Source organism: Volvox carteri (genome assembly GCF_000143455.1).
Source record: "Volvox carteri f. nagariensis unplaced genomic scaffold VOLCAscaffold_64, whole genome shotgun sequence".
NCBI classification, from domain to species: domain Eukaryota; kingdom Viridiplantae; phylum Chlorophyta; class Chlorophyceae; order Chlamydomonadales; family Volvocaceae; genus Volvox; species Volvox carteri.
The window spans coordinates 464730-482733 of NW_003307607.1; the positions used below are offsets into that span (position 1 = coordinate 464730).

Genomic DNA, 18004 nt, shown 5'->3' on the forward strand with positions numbered 1-18004 from the left:
GCCTCCCCTGCCTTACCCCTCTTCCTCCCCTTCCTCCCAAATATCCCACGCAGACCCCTGCCACTGCCACCCTCACTGTCGCTGCTGCCGCTGCTGTCACTGCTACTACCATCGCCCCTGCTGCTGCTGCTGCTGCTGCTGTCACTGCTGCTACTGCTGCTGCTACTACTGCTGCTGCTGCTACTGCTGCTCCTGCGGGCCAATATGCTCTCTATGTCCCCATCCGGTGGGGTGCCCAGGCGATGGCGACCCGTCATCAGCGCGTCGCCGCCGCCGCCGCCGCCAGCACCAGCGGCTGCCTCCGCGACGGCGGCGGCACTGGCTCCCGCCACTGCGGCGACGACGTCTCGCCGGCCTCTCGCCGCGCAGGAGCCCACATGGCCCCTCATCAGCCTGTCGTAAAGGTTCCGCTGCGTTGCGGTGGCCTGCAGGTGGCGGTATTAACTATTTGGACTAACAATTTTAACATAGCAGTCGAATCAGCATGTTCATCACTTGAAGAAATGGAGGTTAGATGGGAACTCAACACCGGGACCGCTCAGTTCAAAGCCCCTCGCTTGCACCAACATATCCATCTACCCCACCTGCACCCTACACCCTCCTCCCCGCAACCCGCGCAGGTCCTCCCCCCCCACGGGAACGGTCCTCGACCCAACCCGCCGCACCCCGCCCGCTCCCACCCGCAGCGCATTTCCGTGCAAGGCCAGCCACGCTTCCAACGGTTGATGCTCAACTACAACCGCCAACCGCCTGGCGTCCAACAGGATCTCCACAAAGGCCTTATCTGGCCGGCGAACAATATCTGCCGCGCCGCCGTCGCGACCGGCGGCGGCGCCATCTGCACCCGTACAGCCGGGGGCTGACCCGCTGCCGCTGCCGCTGCTGCCGCCGGTGTCGGCGTCGGCACGGACCAGACCAATACCGGCCACAGAGGCCGTACCGTCGGTGCCTGGCCCCTTAAGGTTCCTCGGGGTTAGGTTTCGGAGCGTCTCCCTCAGTTGCGCAATGCGGGGACCCAGGACCTGCACGAGGGAAAGGGACCACAACACGCCATGGGCCGGCCGCATCGCCACTTGGCTAGAATCAGTGCCTATGAAAGGAGAAGATATACCTCCTCCACAAACCGGAGGAGATATACCTCCTCCACAACCGTTGTAACCTGTAAACCCCTAAGCAACTCGCCTACATCCGGCTTGGCAGTGCCAGCGACCCCGACCCTGACCCTTGACAAACCTCAGTCCAGCCCTGGGCGCCCCCCCACGTCTCACATGCGCCCGACCTCACGCCTCATTTGTTTCCCGCCCACCACCAACCCACTTGCTTCACAGCCCGCGACCAGATCTCCACCACCACATACACGCGCGCCGCTGATTCGTCGTACGAAACTGTCAACGTCGCGCCGTACAGCGCCACGTCCACGGACACCGCTCGCTTCGGCTGGGGTACACTGGCGCCGCCACCATCACCTGCCCCGCCGCCGCCGCCGCCGCCGCCGTCCTCTTTTGTCGGGTCAAAGCGCTCTCGGGCCGCACGCCTCCGGGCCTCATTCACCGTACATTGAGGTACAGCGCCCTGCTGTACGGCAGCAGGGATTAGCAGGGATGGATCATGGACAAATGAGAATAACCTGAACGGATGCTGCGAGTCAGTTGAAGCTGTGAGTCAGCGTCAACTGAACGGAATATTACTCGCCCCCGGACTGGTCTGCCGCCATTTGATGAACTATTCGGCCATAGCCATAGCCATAGCCGAATAGTAATATTCTGTTCAGTCGTGGTAACGACGGCCATGATTGCGTTGGTGGCTATGGCGAATATTAATTTGACCTGCGTGTAATCCCGTCCGGTGTGGCAACACCGTCATTCATACAGACGAACCTTGATAGCTGCAGCGGCGGGTGAGGCAGATCGCTTGCCCGTTGCGGCCGTAGCGGCAGTAGCCGATCCGCCCATGGCCGCCGCTGCCTTCGCCGGCGGTCGCCCAAGCGACGTCCAAGGCTGCAGCGCCGCTGTCGCTGGGCGCGGCGGCGGCTGCGGTGGCGGCGGCGCCGCTGCCGTACCCACGACATGAATCGACGCCAGCGCCGCCGCCGACAGGGGGTTGCCGGAGCCGGAGACAGCAGGACAACTGCCGTGTCGACGGTGTGTCCGGCGGTGGGGTTGCTGCTGCTGCTGCGGCGGCGGCGGCGGCGGCGGCAGCTGCAGGGCCTCACCGCTCAGGTCCTCCATGTCCACTGACCCACGGCTGAGGTGACGGCTACTTACGCCAGCGCCGCCGCCGCCGGCTGTACGGAGGCCCACAGGTGAACCCTTCTTCCCTGCAGGAGCCGCCTGTGGCGGCTGCGGGGGGGCTGCTGTGAAGACCGGCTCGCCAGCTGTCATTGGCGTCAGGGCAGGTGGTGACGACGCGAACGGCTCCGCAGCGCCAGCGGTAAGGTAGTCCACGTCAAGCAGTCTGCCAGATGCCAAGAGCGCGCCGCATTACGTCACCATGAAGCAGTGGGTAAACAGCTGCAGCTGATGATGCCAACATTTCCCACCCCACATATCAATGCTGGCAACACGTGCATACATTCAGACGTACATAAATGCATACATACGCACATACAAGGCCAGTCCATGTAACTGCTCGCGCCACGCTGCGACACGCCTAATCCCGACTCCAGCCAAGCCAGGTCGCACCTTCTGCCATTCACCCTCACAGCCAGCGCCTCCACGGCCGCCGCCGCCAGACCGCTGCTGGCTCGCGCCTCCACCGCCGCCACCGTCACCACCTCAGCGGCACCTGCGACAGGGAGGCGGCCACCGCTGCGGGTGTTGCGCAGGTGTGGGTCTCAGGACGGGAGTCCTTCCTGGCATCCGGGTAGGGACCCATCTACGCGACCAGCAGCTGCCGGCCACTACAGTTACAACGGCCACAACGGCCACTACAGCCACAACGGCCACTACAGCACAGAAAACGCAGGAAAAAGCAGGACCAGCCAGCAGGTTCCGCAGCATGTTGGTTTCGTAGATGAAACCCGGGCGGGCGACAGGAACGAACGCATTGATAGGCTAGGCCGGTTTCTATGCGACTCTAAGCCCAGGGCATTGTCAGTCAGGGTAATAGGAGGGGCCTGGAAGCCCTGAACCATGGTTTAGGCCGTCGAAATTGCCCTCTCCTTACCCAGAGCCACGTTGAGCTCCGTATCGGTCGCTCGAACCTCCACCACCACCAGCTGCTTCGGCCGACTTCTGCTGCGGGTGGACTGGTCGCGTGGAAGGAGCCGGTCCATGCCGCTGGATGGAGTGGTAGCGGAGGCGGCAGCGGCGCCGCCGCCGCCGCAACCGTCCCCCCCCACCAGCACAGGCCCCAGCTCCCGCCGCGCGGCAACTGCCACGTCAGCCAACGCCTGGGTCGCCGCAAGACCCGCCAGTGCCAGGTCCACGTCAACCGACCCACGGGTCCTAGGCAGTAACAACAGCAAGAACAAAAATGTACAAAAATGTACACCAAAAAAACAAAACAATTATATAAATTGTCGAAAAATATGCAAAGCAATGCAGGTGAGGGACCTGCCTCGGGAACCGCGTGTCGTGGGGGTGTGCAGGACGGGTAGATCTTCAAAAACAGACAAACCAGCAGACAAACCCCCCAAATTAAATCAATCTGGGAAAGATCCGCAATGCACACTCCAGTAGAGATCCCACATCCCCACGGTTAGGCTTGGTTGGCTACCACGCGCTTAAGGAAATCTTAGGACCCGCAATCTGGCGACCCTCCCCTTAACCCCCCCCCCCTCACCCGGTCACCTCCACCCGCACAAGGCGGCCCTGCGCATTGCCGCCGGCGGTGCCAGCGAATGCGGACTCAGTGGCGGCTCCTACCCCAGGGAAGGATGGGGCTCCATCACCACCATTACCATTTCCATTACCACCACCGTCGTCACGAGAGCGCGAAGCAGGCAGTAGCACAGGCGCCCCGGCGGCGGCAGTAGCTGCCATGGTGGACAGGTTAGCTGCTCCACTGGCCGCCGCCGCCACCGGCATCATGGCGAGGAGCTTAGCCCTGTTGACTCGGAGAACCTGATGCCGGTCGGCTTTCAGATCAGTAGGCGCCGGCACCGGCGCCGCCCGCACAGCTGCCATGGACAACCCAACGATGGAGGTCTCAACCACTAACGAGTCGGCAGCGGCATTGGCTGTAGCAGCGGCGGCGGCGGAGCCGCCGCCGCCGCCGTTAGGCCATGCAGCCACATTCACCGACTCAACGGTCGTCTCCAGCGTCGTGGGTACGACGGCTGCGCCGGCGGCGGCCGATGCCGACGTCTCAGTCACCCCGTTACGGAAGGAAGCGTCCAGGGGCACTTCGGCATGAAGTGACAGACGGATGCCAGTCGAGGAGTCTATCGTGACGCTGCGGACCCTCACCCACGCGGGCAGCCTCGGTCTTTTCCCTTCACGGCGACGGCGGCGCCCGTCGTCAACAGCACATCCTCCGCCGCCTCCGTCGCCGCTGACAGCCGGGGCAGCAGCATCACCTGCCATCGAAAGCCCAGGCAACAGCTCCGGTGACAGGACATCAGCGGGAAAGGTGAACGCCGCCGCTGACAGCATAGGCTCCTGTAGCAGAGCGCCGCCGCTGGAGCTTTCGCCTGCTGCGCCGGCGGCAGCCGCCCTGGCCTGCGCCGCCGCCGAAGCGGCGGCGGCGGCGGCGGCTGTAGCCGCCGCCTTTGCCGCGGCTGCTGCCCGGGAGGCCACCGCAGCCGCCGCCTTCGCGTGAGCTGACAGCCTCACCAACGGTGTCAACTGCCAAGGGTCAAGTACGACATCAAGGCGGCCCAAGGCAACAGCCACGTCTGTAACGGCAACAGCTTGGGTAACCGTGGGCGAAGCGCTCGGGTTTGCGGCGTTGGATTGCCTCTGAGCGACGGCCGGGGCGGCGGACCCGCCCACATTAAGCGTTGTGCGCTGCAAAAGTACGATGTCGTACCGCCCACCGGGCACTTGTGCCGCGACTCCAGCCGCACCAAAGGCAGGAGCGGTGGCAACGGTAGCCGCCACGACGGTTGGCATGGCCTCGCCCGAGCCCAAGCCCGAGTCCGACGTCGTTGCCGTGGAAGTACTGCAGCTCCCACTGCCGTACAGCTCCAGCCCCTGGAGCACCAGCAACAGCGAGGCCGTCACGTCGGCGCCAGCCGACTTCCCGGCGCTGCTGATCGCCGCCACCGTTGATGCCGATGATCTTCCGGTTGTTGGCCCTACTCCGAGGCCGTAATTTCCGGCATCCACCGCTGCCGCCGCTGGCGGTACCGCCCCAGAGGCAGCAGCCGGCGGCGGCGGTGACGGCGGCGGCGGCGCGGTCTCAGCGCAGGCGACGTCCTGCGTCTTGTCCGCGTTGACAGCAGACGCAGCTGGTGGCGGCTCCCACGCCGTTACATTCGGCGCCGCCGCAGCAGAACCCTCAGGTAACGGCGCAAGGTCAGCGAACGCCCCCGAGCCGGAACCCGCAACCTCGGGAAGCGCCGCCGCGGCGAGGCTCCGCTCATGCACCGGGCCCGACGGAAGACCGCTTGACTCGGGCGCCTCGGGCACCGCCGGCAGCGGCGCCGACGGCGGCCGCACCGCCGCCACGCTGCCATCGCCGCCTTCCGAGCTGCCAGCCGAAACCGGTGTTTCAGCGCCGCTGACGGCAGCGGCGACAGCCGCTGCCGCCAGCGCTTGCATCCCCCCGGGATCCGCTGACCGCCCTCCCTTTATCTGCATCTGGCGCCGAAGCCCCAGCGGCGCTGTCAACATGGCTAAGCTGGACTTGAATGACACGTCTTGCAGGCCGCCGCCACAGCCAGTGCTGTCGTACACTGCAGGAGGTACGGACGGCACATCCGCTTCCATAGCCGAAAAGCCGCAGATCGCTTTCGTGGTTATGCCGCGTAGCAGCAGGCTGTAGCAGCTGGGCTGCGGCGGTTGTAGCGGTGAATGCCCCAGGGAGTGACCTGACCGCGAAACCTCTCCGCCGTCGCCGGCAATACACGCATTCATGCTCGGCAGCAGCATTTGCGGCCGTATCTGCAGTACAGTGGCCGGCAAATCCACGTCAATCATTATGCTGTAGTACGACCTCCTTGGTACTTCACGACTGCCGTTGCCACCGTGCCCTGGCTGCTGCTGCTGCGGCGGCGGCGGCGGCGGCGCTACGACCGTACGCCCCCTTATGCTGAAATGCTGCATGCCGAAGTACAGCGGCGCCGCCGCCGCCGATGTTGCGGGGCCGCCGGCGGACGCCAGCGCCGCGACGGGTCCCAGCTGTACGGAAACGTCCAATAAGGTTGTGGCGTTGGCACGGCAGGGCTGCTCGCCCGTGCCGCCGCCGGCGTCGCCGACGCCTTGGCCGCCACCGCCTGTGACTGTCGTGATGTCGACACGACTTGCACCTAAAGCCAGCTGCAGGGTCGCCGCAGTCGTTGTGGCGGCGGCGGTGGCGGCGGCGGCGGCGGTGACTAAAGCTGACGCCGAGTTTCCCCCCCGGCGGCCGCAATTGACACGCGCCACGGGTTGGGCCTCCGCCTCCGCCTCCGCCGCGGCGATGGTGGCGGCAGTAACAGTGGCGGCAGCGCGTAAACCGGCGAAGCGTAAAGACACCTGAATACGAGTGGCGGGCAGGAGCAGCAGCAGCAGCAAGAGCAGCCGCAAGAGCAGCAGGAGGAGGATAAACCAAGCATCACCATAACCCAGGAAATATCGAGCAGTAGATGCTTGTTTTCCGCCTACAGCAAAGTGGCACAGCAAAGCCTGAGGAGCGCAACGGCGTGAAAGGCATGAAGACAACACCGCAATTAACGGACAGGATTGACCCCAGGCGATTGACACGAAACGATGGACTTACCAAGCGATGGACTTACCAGGTATTGCACATTCATAAAGTGGTGCCAGTGTGTATCGCAAGGCCAGCATGCGTCAACATGTGTCAAGCTAAGCCGGTGGCGCATTGGCGAGAGAAAAACGCTAAACCGCCGCCTCACCACCACCACCACCGCGCCACTGCTACCACCGCGCGGGGGCCCCAACCCCCCCTTTTGCTACATTTTGAAGTTTAATAACTTAAAGACATCGAACACTCAACATCGCAAACAGCTTCGTCAGCACCGTAGTTCAGTCGCCGTACCAACTTCCAAGCAGCAGCACCGCATCACACCTGATCTGGAAGAACACAGTGTGTCCCTCGAATCCACGCCGCCACGCGATCCGCTAGATCCAGATCGAGATCCAAACGCGAATCCAACGAATGACCGCCTGGCGCCCCCGGCTTCTCCCCCACAGCTGTTTTGCTTCCTCCCTCCTTTTCCCTTCTCGTCTTCAAAAATGATCTGTCGGTGGCAATGGAGGAGGTTAGCAACGCCACCAAAGCGGTCGCCAGCGGGCTATTCGCCACCGCCGCCGCGGCGGCGGCGGCGGCGGTGACTTCAGGGCCTTCGTCGCTGGTGCCATGCCCGCCGGCAGGAGCGACCGTACGGCCGTCCACGTGGATCTCCTTGACGTCCGCCACCACCTCCCGCAGCCTCCCGGGCCTGGGGTCCGTCCTGTCACCGGGTGCGTACGACGAACCACTGCTCGGGGGGGGTGGGGAGAAGGGGAGAAATCACATGCAAGAGGGGTGGGGCGTGGGGGCATGGGGTCAAAAAGCAGGGAAGGGACATGGGGGGAAATTCAAATGCAAGAAACTCAGAAATGGAGTGTCCCGGGGGCCGAGGGCCGAGATGGGCCCCGGCATCAGCAACAACAACGACAGCAAACATAAACACACACACAGCCACACACACAGCCACATGGATTGTCTGTCCTCTCCGTCACTACCACTACCACTATCCTGCTACAACTCGGACCCGTCAGGCCGCCTAGCGAGGCCTCAACATTACACAATACATGTACGGTGTCGCCGGGCGCTGGCAGCCGCCCGGGGGCTCGCAGGCGGGTCGGTACACGCACACACGAGGTTGCACGTCGCCGCAACTCACCTTCCCCCTCGCCCACCGAATGTGGCAGTGACCCCAACTCCGCCGCAACGTCCCGACACCAGCGCCGCAGAAGCTGCCGTCACAGCCGTTGCCCCCACCGCAGGCGCAGGCGACGACGCGCCCGCGGCTTGGACAGCTGCCGCCGCCGCCGCCGCGGCGTCGGCGGTAATCTCAGTCGCAGTGGCGGCTACAGCCGCCGGCGCTTCCGGCCGCCTCACGACGAACTCCACCCCAGTGAGGTTCACTGATACGGTGGTCGCGGGGATCACCCGCTGGACAGGAATGGCCGGCTGGGGCTGAGCCGTCCCCGGGGTGATCCCCCTCGATAAGCCGGATCCATTCGCAACACCCGTGACGGGGACAGGGGTGGCGCCCGCCGTCCTCGGCTGCGGCTGCGGTACTCCTGACCCGCCAGGACCGCCGCTGACGGTGACGGTGCCACTCTGCCGCATGTACGGCACCTGGCTGGAGGATTCCAACTTTTCAACGCCGTCGCGACGCGACGGAGCTGGCGCTGCCGCCGCCGCCGCCGCCACCGCCGGCCCCACCTTCCCTCCGTCATCACCGCCGCCCATCTGTCCGTCATCATCCTCTCCGCCGCTGCCGCCGCTGACATAACTTCCACGCCGATGAAACGCCGCCACTGCAAGAGACGCGATGCGGGCCTCCCACACCGGTACGGCCCTAGTGCCGGCATCGCCGCCCGCCGCGATCCCGATCCCGGCGTCAGCTGCGGCGGCGGCGGCGGCGGCGGCGGCCTGCAGGGAGCGCATGGTCGACCCGAGGCAGTGCGCGGCAGTGGCGTACGGATCAGCAACGGCAGGGCGGCGTCATAAAACCCTAAGTCAACAAGGAGACAACCGCCAGCGTCCCAGGAATCCCCCATTAACGTTCCGGGAACGCATGGGTTGATCAACGCTCCAGGAGTTAGCAGGGGTTCAAATCCGGTGAGTAACGTTTTCAAATCACCATCGGCGATACACCTTCCGGTGTTATCTTTCTGAGAGGATTGCTTTCTGAGGACGCTGAGAGCCCAGTCGGCGGCAACGTAATGCACACCTAACGGCCCCCACGGTGGCGCCCGCAGGGCCACACTGACGCAGCAGCACAGCACTCCAACGCTATAGCAGATGAAATTAACAATGTGGTCACGTCTTGACAAAAGCATCACCATCGCAACAACCCATAACCAACGCAGTATTAAAATCCTGCACAAGGAGGACCGTCCCAGTATTCCGCATGATATGATGACCACCGTAAGAAATAAAAACACCGCATGCGCGAGGGCGAATGGCGACACATGGACGCCGGGGAGGGAGGAGGGCTGAGGAGGGTAACACATCCCGCATAGGATTTGGCGCCCTGCTTTAGAAAACACAACACACGGTCGGGCAGAGGCGCAGCAATATTTTGCGCAATTTACGCATTTCCCCCCTCCCCCCTCGCCCCTCGGAGCACATTGCCAATGCGCGGCCAGTCGAACTTATTAATGCCCATTACCACCCACCACGCGAGTCATGACCCGTGGGTCGTTCGGGCCCACCTCGGCACGGACGCTCCCTCCATTCAGCTCCAATCGTAGCAGCGGCAGCACCCGCAGCAGCGGCGCAGGCAGCGCCACGGCACCACTGCCACGGCCTTTGCCGCCGCCACGGCCGCGGCCGTGGCGCCGACCTGCCGTACCATCGCCGCTACCGTCAACGCCGCTGCTGCTAGAGATCCGGGGACTCCGCCCGTGGCTGCTGCTGCTGCCGCTATCTGATGAAGGCCGTCTCAACGCAGCCGCAATACCCACAGTGCTACTGCCGCCGCCGCCGCCGCCGCTCCCTCTCCCATAGCCGCCAGCACCATCACGGCCCCCGTCGGTACTTCTGAGCGGCGACTTCCCGGCTCGGAGCTGCACTTCGAGACCCTACGGAGGCGTGCAAGGGACCCCCAGGCCCCAGCAACTCGGACACAGTCGAAAGGTGGACCAGAATGACATTATCACGGACCTCAACAGCGAGGTAAACCAACGGCTGCACGGATGCCCCCACTGCCCAAATTCCATGTCGCGACTCCCACTGCTCCCGTTGCTCCCACTGCCAAAAGCGCACACACATACATACATGCAAACGCACATACATATGGATGTAGGGCTCGGAGAGAGGTTTAACCGCACACATGCGCGAAGTGCAATTCTCAATCCCTCCTTCAGCCTCCGCTGCACAGACAGACAGACAGATAGACAGACAGAGGCGCACGGGCCCGGACCTGTAGCCGCAGCAGCACCAGGGGACGCCGCCCAGGTTTCGCCCAGTCGCCGCCTACAGCCGCCGCCAGCACCAGCCGCAGCACCAGCCAGAGCGCGCGGGCGGTGCTGCTGCCCGCAGCCGGCAAATGCAGCTCGCCGGACTCCAGCTGGATGCATTTCACGGGGCCCTGGCGGGCTCGGACGAACATTGCGGGGGAGGGCAAGTGGGACGTGCAGCGCGTGCATGGGTCTGGGCGGCAAATATGTAAGAGAGAAGAAAAACGGGCTGGTTGGGAAGCAGAGGGCATGGGAATGTTAGCACGAAATGGGTGCGGGCTGGGTGGGCAGGGGACGGGTTCAGGTAAGTCCAAAAGACTGGACCCAGGTGCGAAAGACCCCGACGCAAAAGACCGGAGGAGGGATGTTGCCCCGGTGGTTGGCCAACACGGGGCCAGGCAACGTCCGGTGTTGGCACAGTTAAAAGGTGTGTGTGTGTGTGTGTGTGTGTGTGTGTGATGCAGGGGAGGTAATAGAGGTGTGCGCCGTAGAAATACGTCAAGTTCAGGTTCAAGGGTGCGCGTATGTGTACATATATGTGCGCGCGCGGGGGAGGGGGGAGGGGGAAGTGCAATATGATGGATGGCAGCGGAATGCCGGAGGAGATAGAGAGAAGGGGAGGACTTAGGTATGCCCAAGGGAATATGGCTCCGGCGCAAAGCCGTGAAATGTTGTACCTTTCGTAAGACGAGTCGCAGCCGCTTGCAGCCACGCCACGTCAGCTGGTCTGCGCCGTACTCGGACAGGCCGGCGCTGTGGGCTGCCCAGCGCAGCAGTCTGTGGAGGGTTGGAAGGAGGGCGCAGCGGAGCAGAGGGGTGCGTCCAGGTGGGGTGCTGTAATTGCAATCTGACAGATTGGAACGGCAGTCTGTTAAGGGAACAGCCGGTGAGCAGCCGCGCAGGTGAGGAACGTTTCCTCCAGGCTCAAGACCGGCCGGCCCAGCACGGTGTCCTAGAAGTGTACCCGGGATGGCATAGTGAGGGGAAGCATTACAAGATGTAGAGCGAAAGGGGACATGCAAGATGCGTTGTGCTGGTACGTGAAAGGGTGTGTGAGTCCAAGGGTCGCTGACACTAAAGAGGAAAGAGAGCCAGTGGCACCGGGAAGCCTTGCCACCCTGACGGGGAAGGCCTGTACAAATTGTGTTGTTTTCCTCATGTACTCTATGCCTGTCCCGTGAAAGCACGCAGAAAGGTTCCAGATGTTGCCCGCTTCCGTAAGCTTCACACGTCTCATAAGACACAAGGCTTTGGACAGGTTTTCTGCTGTAAAATTACAAATTCAATAAGGCACCTAAATAGCCTGGATAATTTACTCTAATCAGGAGAATTCACCTGTCACGAAGCAGAAAGATGGACGTTGCCACCAAAATAACAAGCGACAACAGCGCTGTGAAAATAAATCCCCCATAGCCCATGGTTAATCCTGCTTGGAGTTCTATTCCTGGAAGTCTCCCCGCGCTTAGCCTAGGGTCTGTTATGGATATCAGCGACTCTTAAAACGTGAGATCTGATCTACAAATTTACGTTTTTCATAAGGAAACAATGTGATAGGAACCAAACTAACACGGACAGGTGGGGAAATTTGGCTAAGCAACGGTTTTCAAAATTCCTAGCCAGCCATCCAATCAGGTGGCAAACACAGAACAAAACTAATAATCGGGAACGCGGAAAAGGGTGCAGAATGCCCTGTCCCCACTGCCCGGTGCCCGCTCTGTCGCCCGCTAACGGAGGACCGGAACAACCCCAACCGCTGACACCGTACAGGTCCCTTGAATCCGTATTCGTATTGGATCGCACAGAACAGACTCTCCTAATACCTTATAGTACTTCACAAGACTTGCTTGTGGTCCTTGTGCCACGTGGTAGATTACACGCGAACCAAATTTCTTGCTGATCGGCGGTGACAATGTTTGCTACGTAGCCTACGGACCAGGTGAGGTTGGTGTACGGCTATACAGCTATTGAAAGCCATCTAGAGCTCGTGGCATCATTGTCAGTCCAGTCTCATTGGGTTCCGTCCTTATCTCTCGATCTTGGTTCTTGGCCCAAGCTGTCACGTATGCATGGGTGGTGAATGGCTTTAGCTGCTTGAATGTACGGGGTGATGGCACTCCTTGAAGAAGCCAGCCGGCCTTCAGCTCAACTGTTGGGCGACGACCTCTTCGTCTTGGATGCTGTAAAGATCAGTATGCTGCTCACAGTTGCCCTTTCCGATGCGCTTCCCGGATATCCCCTCATACGCTAGGTCGCCGTGCTGAGAAGATATAGGCGCCGTCACGCTGCGCTAGAAAGGCACGCCATATGAGCACCGTGGATGGACCGAACGCATCTGGAAGTCAGATGCATCGTCGATTATTTCCTGTAGAGCACACAGGCATCATGCATTTAACCAAGGTCCTCAATTACGCGCCCGGACATTGTACTTTACAGTTCTCGCCATCCAACGCTTGCCATGAAATGCTGACTGACGCTAAAGTCCAGGACTATCAAGAGGTCCGAAAAACTGCTATTGAACCTATAACTGAAATCTTTAACTCATCTGGGTACTCTTCCCGCAGCTATCCGCTTGCCTGAAGCTCGCTTCCCGCTCGCCACGCTGGACACTGCTACTATACAGCTATCGCCCACCGCTGCTGCTGCTGTCGTCACAGCTGTGCGGTTCAGCGGTTATTGCTCTGGAATATTCGGTCACGCCTATACGCATGTACCGGAGATCGCAAGGACAAAACCAAAATCAAGCTAGCCTCGCCAGTCTCGAGAGCCGCTGGATTCGCACGCGCGAGGGCAAAAAGGACCCCTTAATCCACACACACCCAAAACACACGGACTGCCTCTACCCTTCTAGTAGCTTCTTTCCTAGGGGCCGGCCCCTTCCACAGGCCAAAGCCTGCTGCCCCCCATCCAGGCGGGTGCCATCCCCATAGATCTATGGAAACGATCGGTGTAACATCCTGACAACCGCCATAGAACCCCACACACCAAACTCCTGAGATGGCCGCCACACTTCCCGCTCCTCCTGCTCTCGGGACCCTAGCCCTTGCTAGTTCGTTCACTGGCATGCACGTTTACGACACCCACACGCATTATCCCTAGTCACCCCCTGCACCCGCTGGGGCACCTCCCACCTCCCTCCCTCCTCACCCAAATCAAGGCGGCCCAAATGCCCAGCAATGTTTTAAGTCGCAAACAAGCCCCCCATACCACCCCTTAGTCTTTCCCTGTGAAGGCCTTACCAAGCAGGGTCGAAAGGCTTCTAGGGAGAAAATACCGCCGAGCTAAGACTTGCCACTAGATTGGGAGTTGGTAGGGGCTAGCTAGCAGACTGCAACAAGCCGCCAGTTTGCGGGAGCCTCCTTGATCGCCCCACGCTGTAGTAACCGCAAGCTCCACCAGCACCGCTGGTGACCAAGAAATGTGAGGAGAGGGGCTGAAGAGTCACCCAAACTCTCCTCCTCTCTCCCATTCTTTCAGGGTTGGTCTCTACTTGGGGTTTTCCTACCAGTTGACATCCATCTCGTGTGGGTTCTGGTAGTGCACGTCCGCAAAGACTGCATTGGCCTTGCAGCGCATGGTGGCCCGGAGCTCGTCTATGAGCCTACAGAGGGTCAGGGGCGTCCGGGGGAGGTGGATCAGACTCAGGGGATCGGGGGTCGGAAGGAAGGAAACAAGAATGCGGTACGGCGGGCATGGAGGGCTCTCAGCTGGAGGGGACGGGGGTGAGGAGGAGGAGGTGGTGTGTGGAGGGGCCCAGCAAACATACGAATCCAGGGAAGGAACAGGTGGAAGGGGAGGAAGGCGGCGAAGGCGGGGGGAGGGAGTCCGGTGTATCGGCACACCGCTGTTCCGCGTCCAAATGCAGAGCCAAGACAGACACGACACAAACAGACACATCAGGCATGCAGGCAAATTTCCACTCACCACACACACACACACACATATATCCCCGCTGCTCCATCGGTCCATACCAGAGCCACACGTGACCATGCCGCACCCCTGTCCACGACAAGCTCCTGGCTACGAGACCCCCGCCATCTGCCCCAAACCGCCCGACCTCCCTCTCTCCACAACAACCCGCCCTCTAACCCCCTTCCCTACGACCGCCAGCGCCAACTCCATCCCTCCCTTCCCCCCTTGGTACAAACTCCACGGAGTCGCGTCATTGCTTTGGACTTCAGCAGTGTACAGGTTTGGACGTCGAAATCAGCAGTCCTTCTCCCATGTTTCTTGCCTCCTATATCCCCTCGTATATCCCCTCCTATATCCCGTCGTATATCCCCTCGTATATCCCCTCGTATATCCCCTCGTATATCCCCTCGTATATCCCCTCGTATATCCCCTCGTATATCCCCCCCTCTCCCTCCCAGCAGCTTCACTCGCTCGTGGTTCGTCTTTCCCCCTACCCCCCCCCCCACACACAGCAGCCCCCGCCTCCCGAGGCCCTCACCGAACCCAGTTGGAGAAGATGGAGCCCACGAAGCCCGAGCACTCCAGTGCCAAGTCCAAATTAAGCAACGAGTTCAGCATCTCCTCGTAGTAGCCAATTTCAGCCATGTAGGCCAGGTTCGGGCGGTGCCTTCGGGACGGGACCCGGAACAAGAGGGACCAGCCGCCCGAGGGTTTGAGGGGGCGGAGGAGGCGGTAGCATGGGCATTTCACGGAAAGGTGGAGAGAAGAGGCACGGGAGCTCCATAAAGATCGAAGGGGTAGTAGCAAGGATACCGAACGTTCCCTCCACCTCCACCCACATTGAACCCCTTTTTTCCCCGCCACCAATGTCCACGTCTACTGTCTCGCGTCCTAGGGACCCTTAGGGAAACCTTAGGTAAACCTCCCATGCGCCCTTGAGGACTTTGCAGTTTGGGGCGTCGCCCATTCATTCTTTGTTTCGTGGGTACGATTGTTCCCCGACACGCACATAAACACACAGACACTCTCTTTCACACCTGTCGGGCTTCCTCGGCACTCCCGCCGTGTAGCCGGTGTGCCACTTGCCGTTGGTCTGGTTCACAAAGTAGTTAATGGTCTCGGGGTCCTCAGTACTCACAAACAGCTGGTCGGTGAAGTAGGACGGGGCCAGCGCGCGAAGCTTGGCCGCAATCTCGTCGTACATCTGCCGTACCACGAACACGTGTACCGTAAGAAAGGCACAAGGATCTACTTTCAGACCCCAATGGTTCCGCTGAATTGCGAGATTGCTAGATTTTCTGCATGCGTCTGCATGCTTATCTGCCTGTTCTGCCTGGCTGGTTATAAGTAGTGAGCCCTCTGCCCGCCCCCGCCCCCTGCCCCTTCCCCCCTTTTCCCCCCTTCCCCCCACCGCCCTCCACCACCACATTACCTTATCTTCAAACACCTCTGCCTCCACGCCCTTGTCCCCGTGCCGTACATGAACGCTTATGCAGCCGGGGAGGGGCGTGGGACCCGCCAGTAAGCGACTGCGGGAGATGCTCAGGCCGGGGGGCAGGTCGTCAGAGGCGGAGGGGGGCCAGGCCAAGCAATCACGGGGCAGGGACCGGGGTTAGAAGGTAACATACCTTTATTCTATTCTGCTCCCCTCCACAGGGAAGTAAACAGAAGGGACGGAGGGGTATTTAGGGTTCGGAAGAAAACCATCAAAGAGATGAAATCCAAGAGGTGAAATACATGAAGGGGTAGATCGAAGGGGTTCAGGGAGCTGTCGTGGCCCCGTTCAACAACTCACAGGGGCGGTGCGGTGGGTTGGGTTGGATAGGGTAGGGGTTGGGTAGGGGTGATCCCCCCCCTTGAAACCCCGAAACCCGCCCACCCCAACCCGCACCTACGTATACCACCCTCTCTTTCTCTCTCTCTCTCTCTCTCTCACCTCCGCCTTTCTTCCAGGTCCGCCAGGACCTCCGGCCTGGGTCTCAACATGTACGCCACAGACTGCGCCCGCCACCAGTAGTAGTGCTTCTTGGGGTCCATAGCCGTGGCGCTTAGACGTGCCTGGAAGCGGCGAGGCGCCGCCGCCCGGATTTTGACCAGGGCCCCGTGGGTGGCAATCACAACAGCAGCATTGGCGTGGAGGGTCGTCGGGTCGGCGCCCGGCTGTACTAACAGGTTTTCGTCTTCGAAGCTTATCGTGACAGCGGACTTCATTTGTTCCTCCGTGGGGCGGCATCCGGAGAAGGGCAGGAAGTAGCACGAGTCCAGGGTATCCTTTCCATTGCATTTGGGGTGGCCGGTGAGGAAGGTTCCCGATTGTTCTACGAACACGCGACCAAGATCGAGCGCCAGGTGCAGCGCGACACCGGTGACTGCGGTCCTGGCGCGGAGGTTGGGGAGGAGGGTCGGAGGAAGAGGGCGGAGGGAAGGGGGAAAGGCAAAGTGTGTTTGGCGCTGGGTTACCGTGCAGGGAGGCAGGGAGAGAGGAGAGGAGGGTGGGTCAGCCTGTTAGGCGGCCGTCAAAGATATGATTGGTGTGCTTTGAACTGCCGAGAGGTACGCATGTGTGTGTGTGTTTTGTGTTTTCGTGGGGTGCTGGGGTGGAGGTGGGGGTGATGGTGGGGGGAAGTGTGAGCGGGAAAAAGGGTGTTATCTGCGGGGCAATGTTTGGACAGTGTGTAGAGCCAAGGTCGATGGCCCAATGTATTACGGAAGCTACTGTGAGGTCACGAACACAGCGCGCGCGCGTGTATGTGTGTGTTGCAGCGGACAGCTGCATAACACCCCAACGCATCACCTCCACAAACATCCCGGGCGCTAAGTCGCGGGATGGAGTCAGGGGGTTGTGTGTACGTGTGCGGGTTTGGGTTTTGCATAATCCGCGCAGAGCACGGCAGTAGCGACCCCTCAGAGCCATAGCTGTAGTACACGTATGCGCACCGTGAAAGACAGCGCCGATTCCGTTGGGATGTACTGCGTAGACAAGGTACTTCGCTTTGGAGCAATCGGGGGGGTGCTGATGCTCGTGAATCTCGCGTTGTGCCTCTAGAGTCAGTGGCAAAGTGGCATTACCCATCGACCTTTTAGATGTCCAGGTGCCCTCTATGAACTGCTTTGGGCAGGGGTCGTAGGGTGCCTGCCGGAGGAACATGTGGTGTGATCCCCAGGGCTCCGCCAAAGCGGGCAGCGCTTTGACCGTCGTCTTTTGTTTATCGCCAGGAATGACATCACGATGCTCCATTTCATGTGTGTTTAGGTGTATGTGGATAGCTGAAAGCTTCTGCTGACGGAAATAAATGGCGACCAGACAGGTCGTGAGTGCTGCCAGGCCGACAGCCTGCAGCACTCGATAAGGCATGCTGTGATGTCCCCGCATCCTGTGTAACCCAACTACACCTAGGAATGAAGTCAGAGGGATAAAGTTTTGGCGACGATAGCACAACAGTTCATTCCAAATGCAAATTATCCTGCACTTTATTCAGTGTTAAAATTTCTTTAGTTATTGCAGTTCATCTGGAAAAAAGCAGAGGAAGTATGGAGCAATGATTGTAAAATGTGAAGTTACTCACCGACAAATACATGCCTCCTTCGCGATTCGTATGCATTAGGAAATTGCCTAGCTCCCTTATCCTATTAAAGGTAGAAACCGCACTATGATTTCGAGAGAGAGCTATCCTGCATGTTTCGCCGCGAATCGGAGCACATATCATTTTGCTAGAGCATGTCATTTTGCCGGAGCACGAAACATGCGTTTCTGCATCTTTGAAGCAGTGTCTCGACTTGCCGAACCCCTTTAATAATAATATGGTATTGGT

General features: G+C 60.7%; 2 protein-coding genes across 2 annotated transcripts in view; both read right to left on the minus strand.

The window, feature by feature from the left end:
- VOLCADRAFT_97763 (uncharacterized protein) overlaps window positions 1-11701 on the minus strand; it is a gene marked incomplete at both ends in the record, with an annotated part of 36567 nt that extends 24866 nt beyond the window's left edge. Inside the window, 14 exons of the mRNA XM_002956706.1 lie at window positions 290-425; window positions 681-1022; window positions 1318-1575; window positions 1878-2454; window positions 2682-2784; window positions 3166-3446; window positions 3784-6620; window positions 7174-7585; window positions 7994-8454; window positions 8668-8751; window positions 9501-9905; window positions 10247-10414; window positions 10961-11060; window positions 11619-11701. Of these exons, the coding sequence (XP_002956752.1) occupies window positions 290-425; window positions 681-1022; window positions 1318-1575; window positions 1878-2454; window positions 2682-2784; window positions 3166-3446; window positions 3784-6620; window positions 7174-7585; window positions 7994-8454; window positions 8668-8751; window positions 9501-9905; window positions 10247-10414; window positions 10961-11060; window positions 11619-11701 (6247 nt within the window). The remainder of the gene's footprint in view (window positions 1-289; window positions 426-680; window positions 1023-1317; window positions 1576-1877; window positions 2455-2681; window positions 2785-3165; window positions 3447-3783; window positions 6621-7173; window positions 7586-7993; window positions 8455-8667; window positions 8752-9500; window positions 9906-10246; window positions 10415-10960; window positions 11061-11618) is intronic.
- A 1292-nt stretch (window positions 11702-12993) lies between these two features.
- On the minus strand, window positions 12994-17547 carry VOLCADRAFT_107370 (uncharacterized protein; the record flags this gene model as incomplete). Its single annotated transcript, XM_002956707.1, has 6 exons — window positions 12994-13881; window positions 14731-14859; window positions 15230-15396; window positions 15625-15721; window positions 16129-16561; window positions 17130-17547. 6 exons carry the CDS (start codon window positions 17545-17547, stop codon window positions 13782-13784), a joined length of 1344 nt encoding a protein of 447 aa, XP_002956753.1. The 3' UTR covers window positions 12994-13781.
- Window positions 17548-18004: the final 457 nt, after the last annotated feature.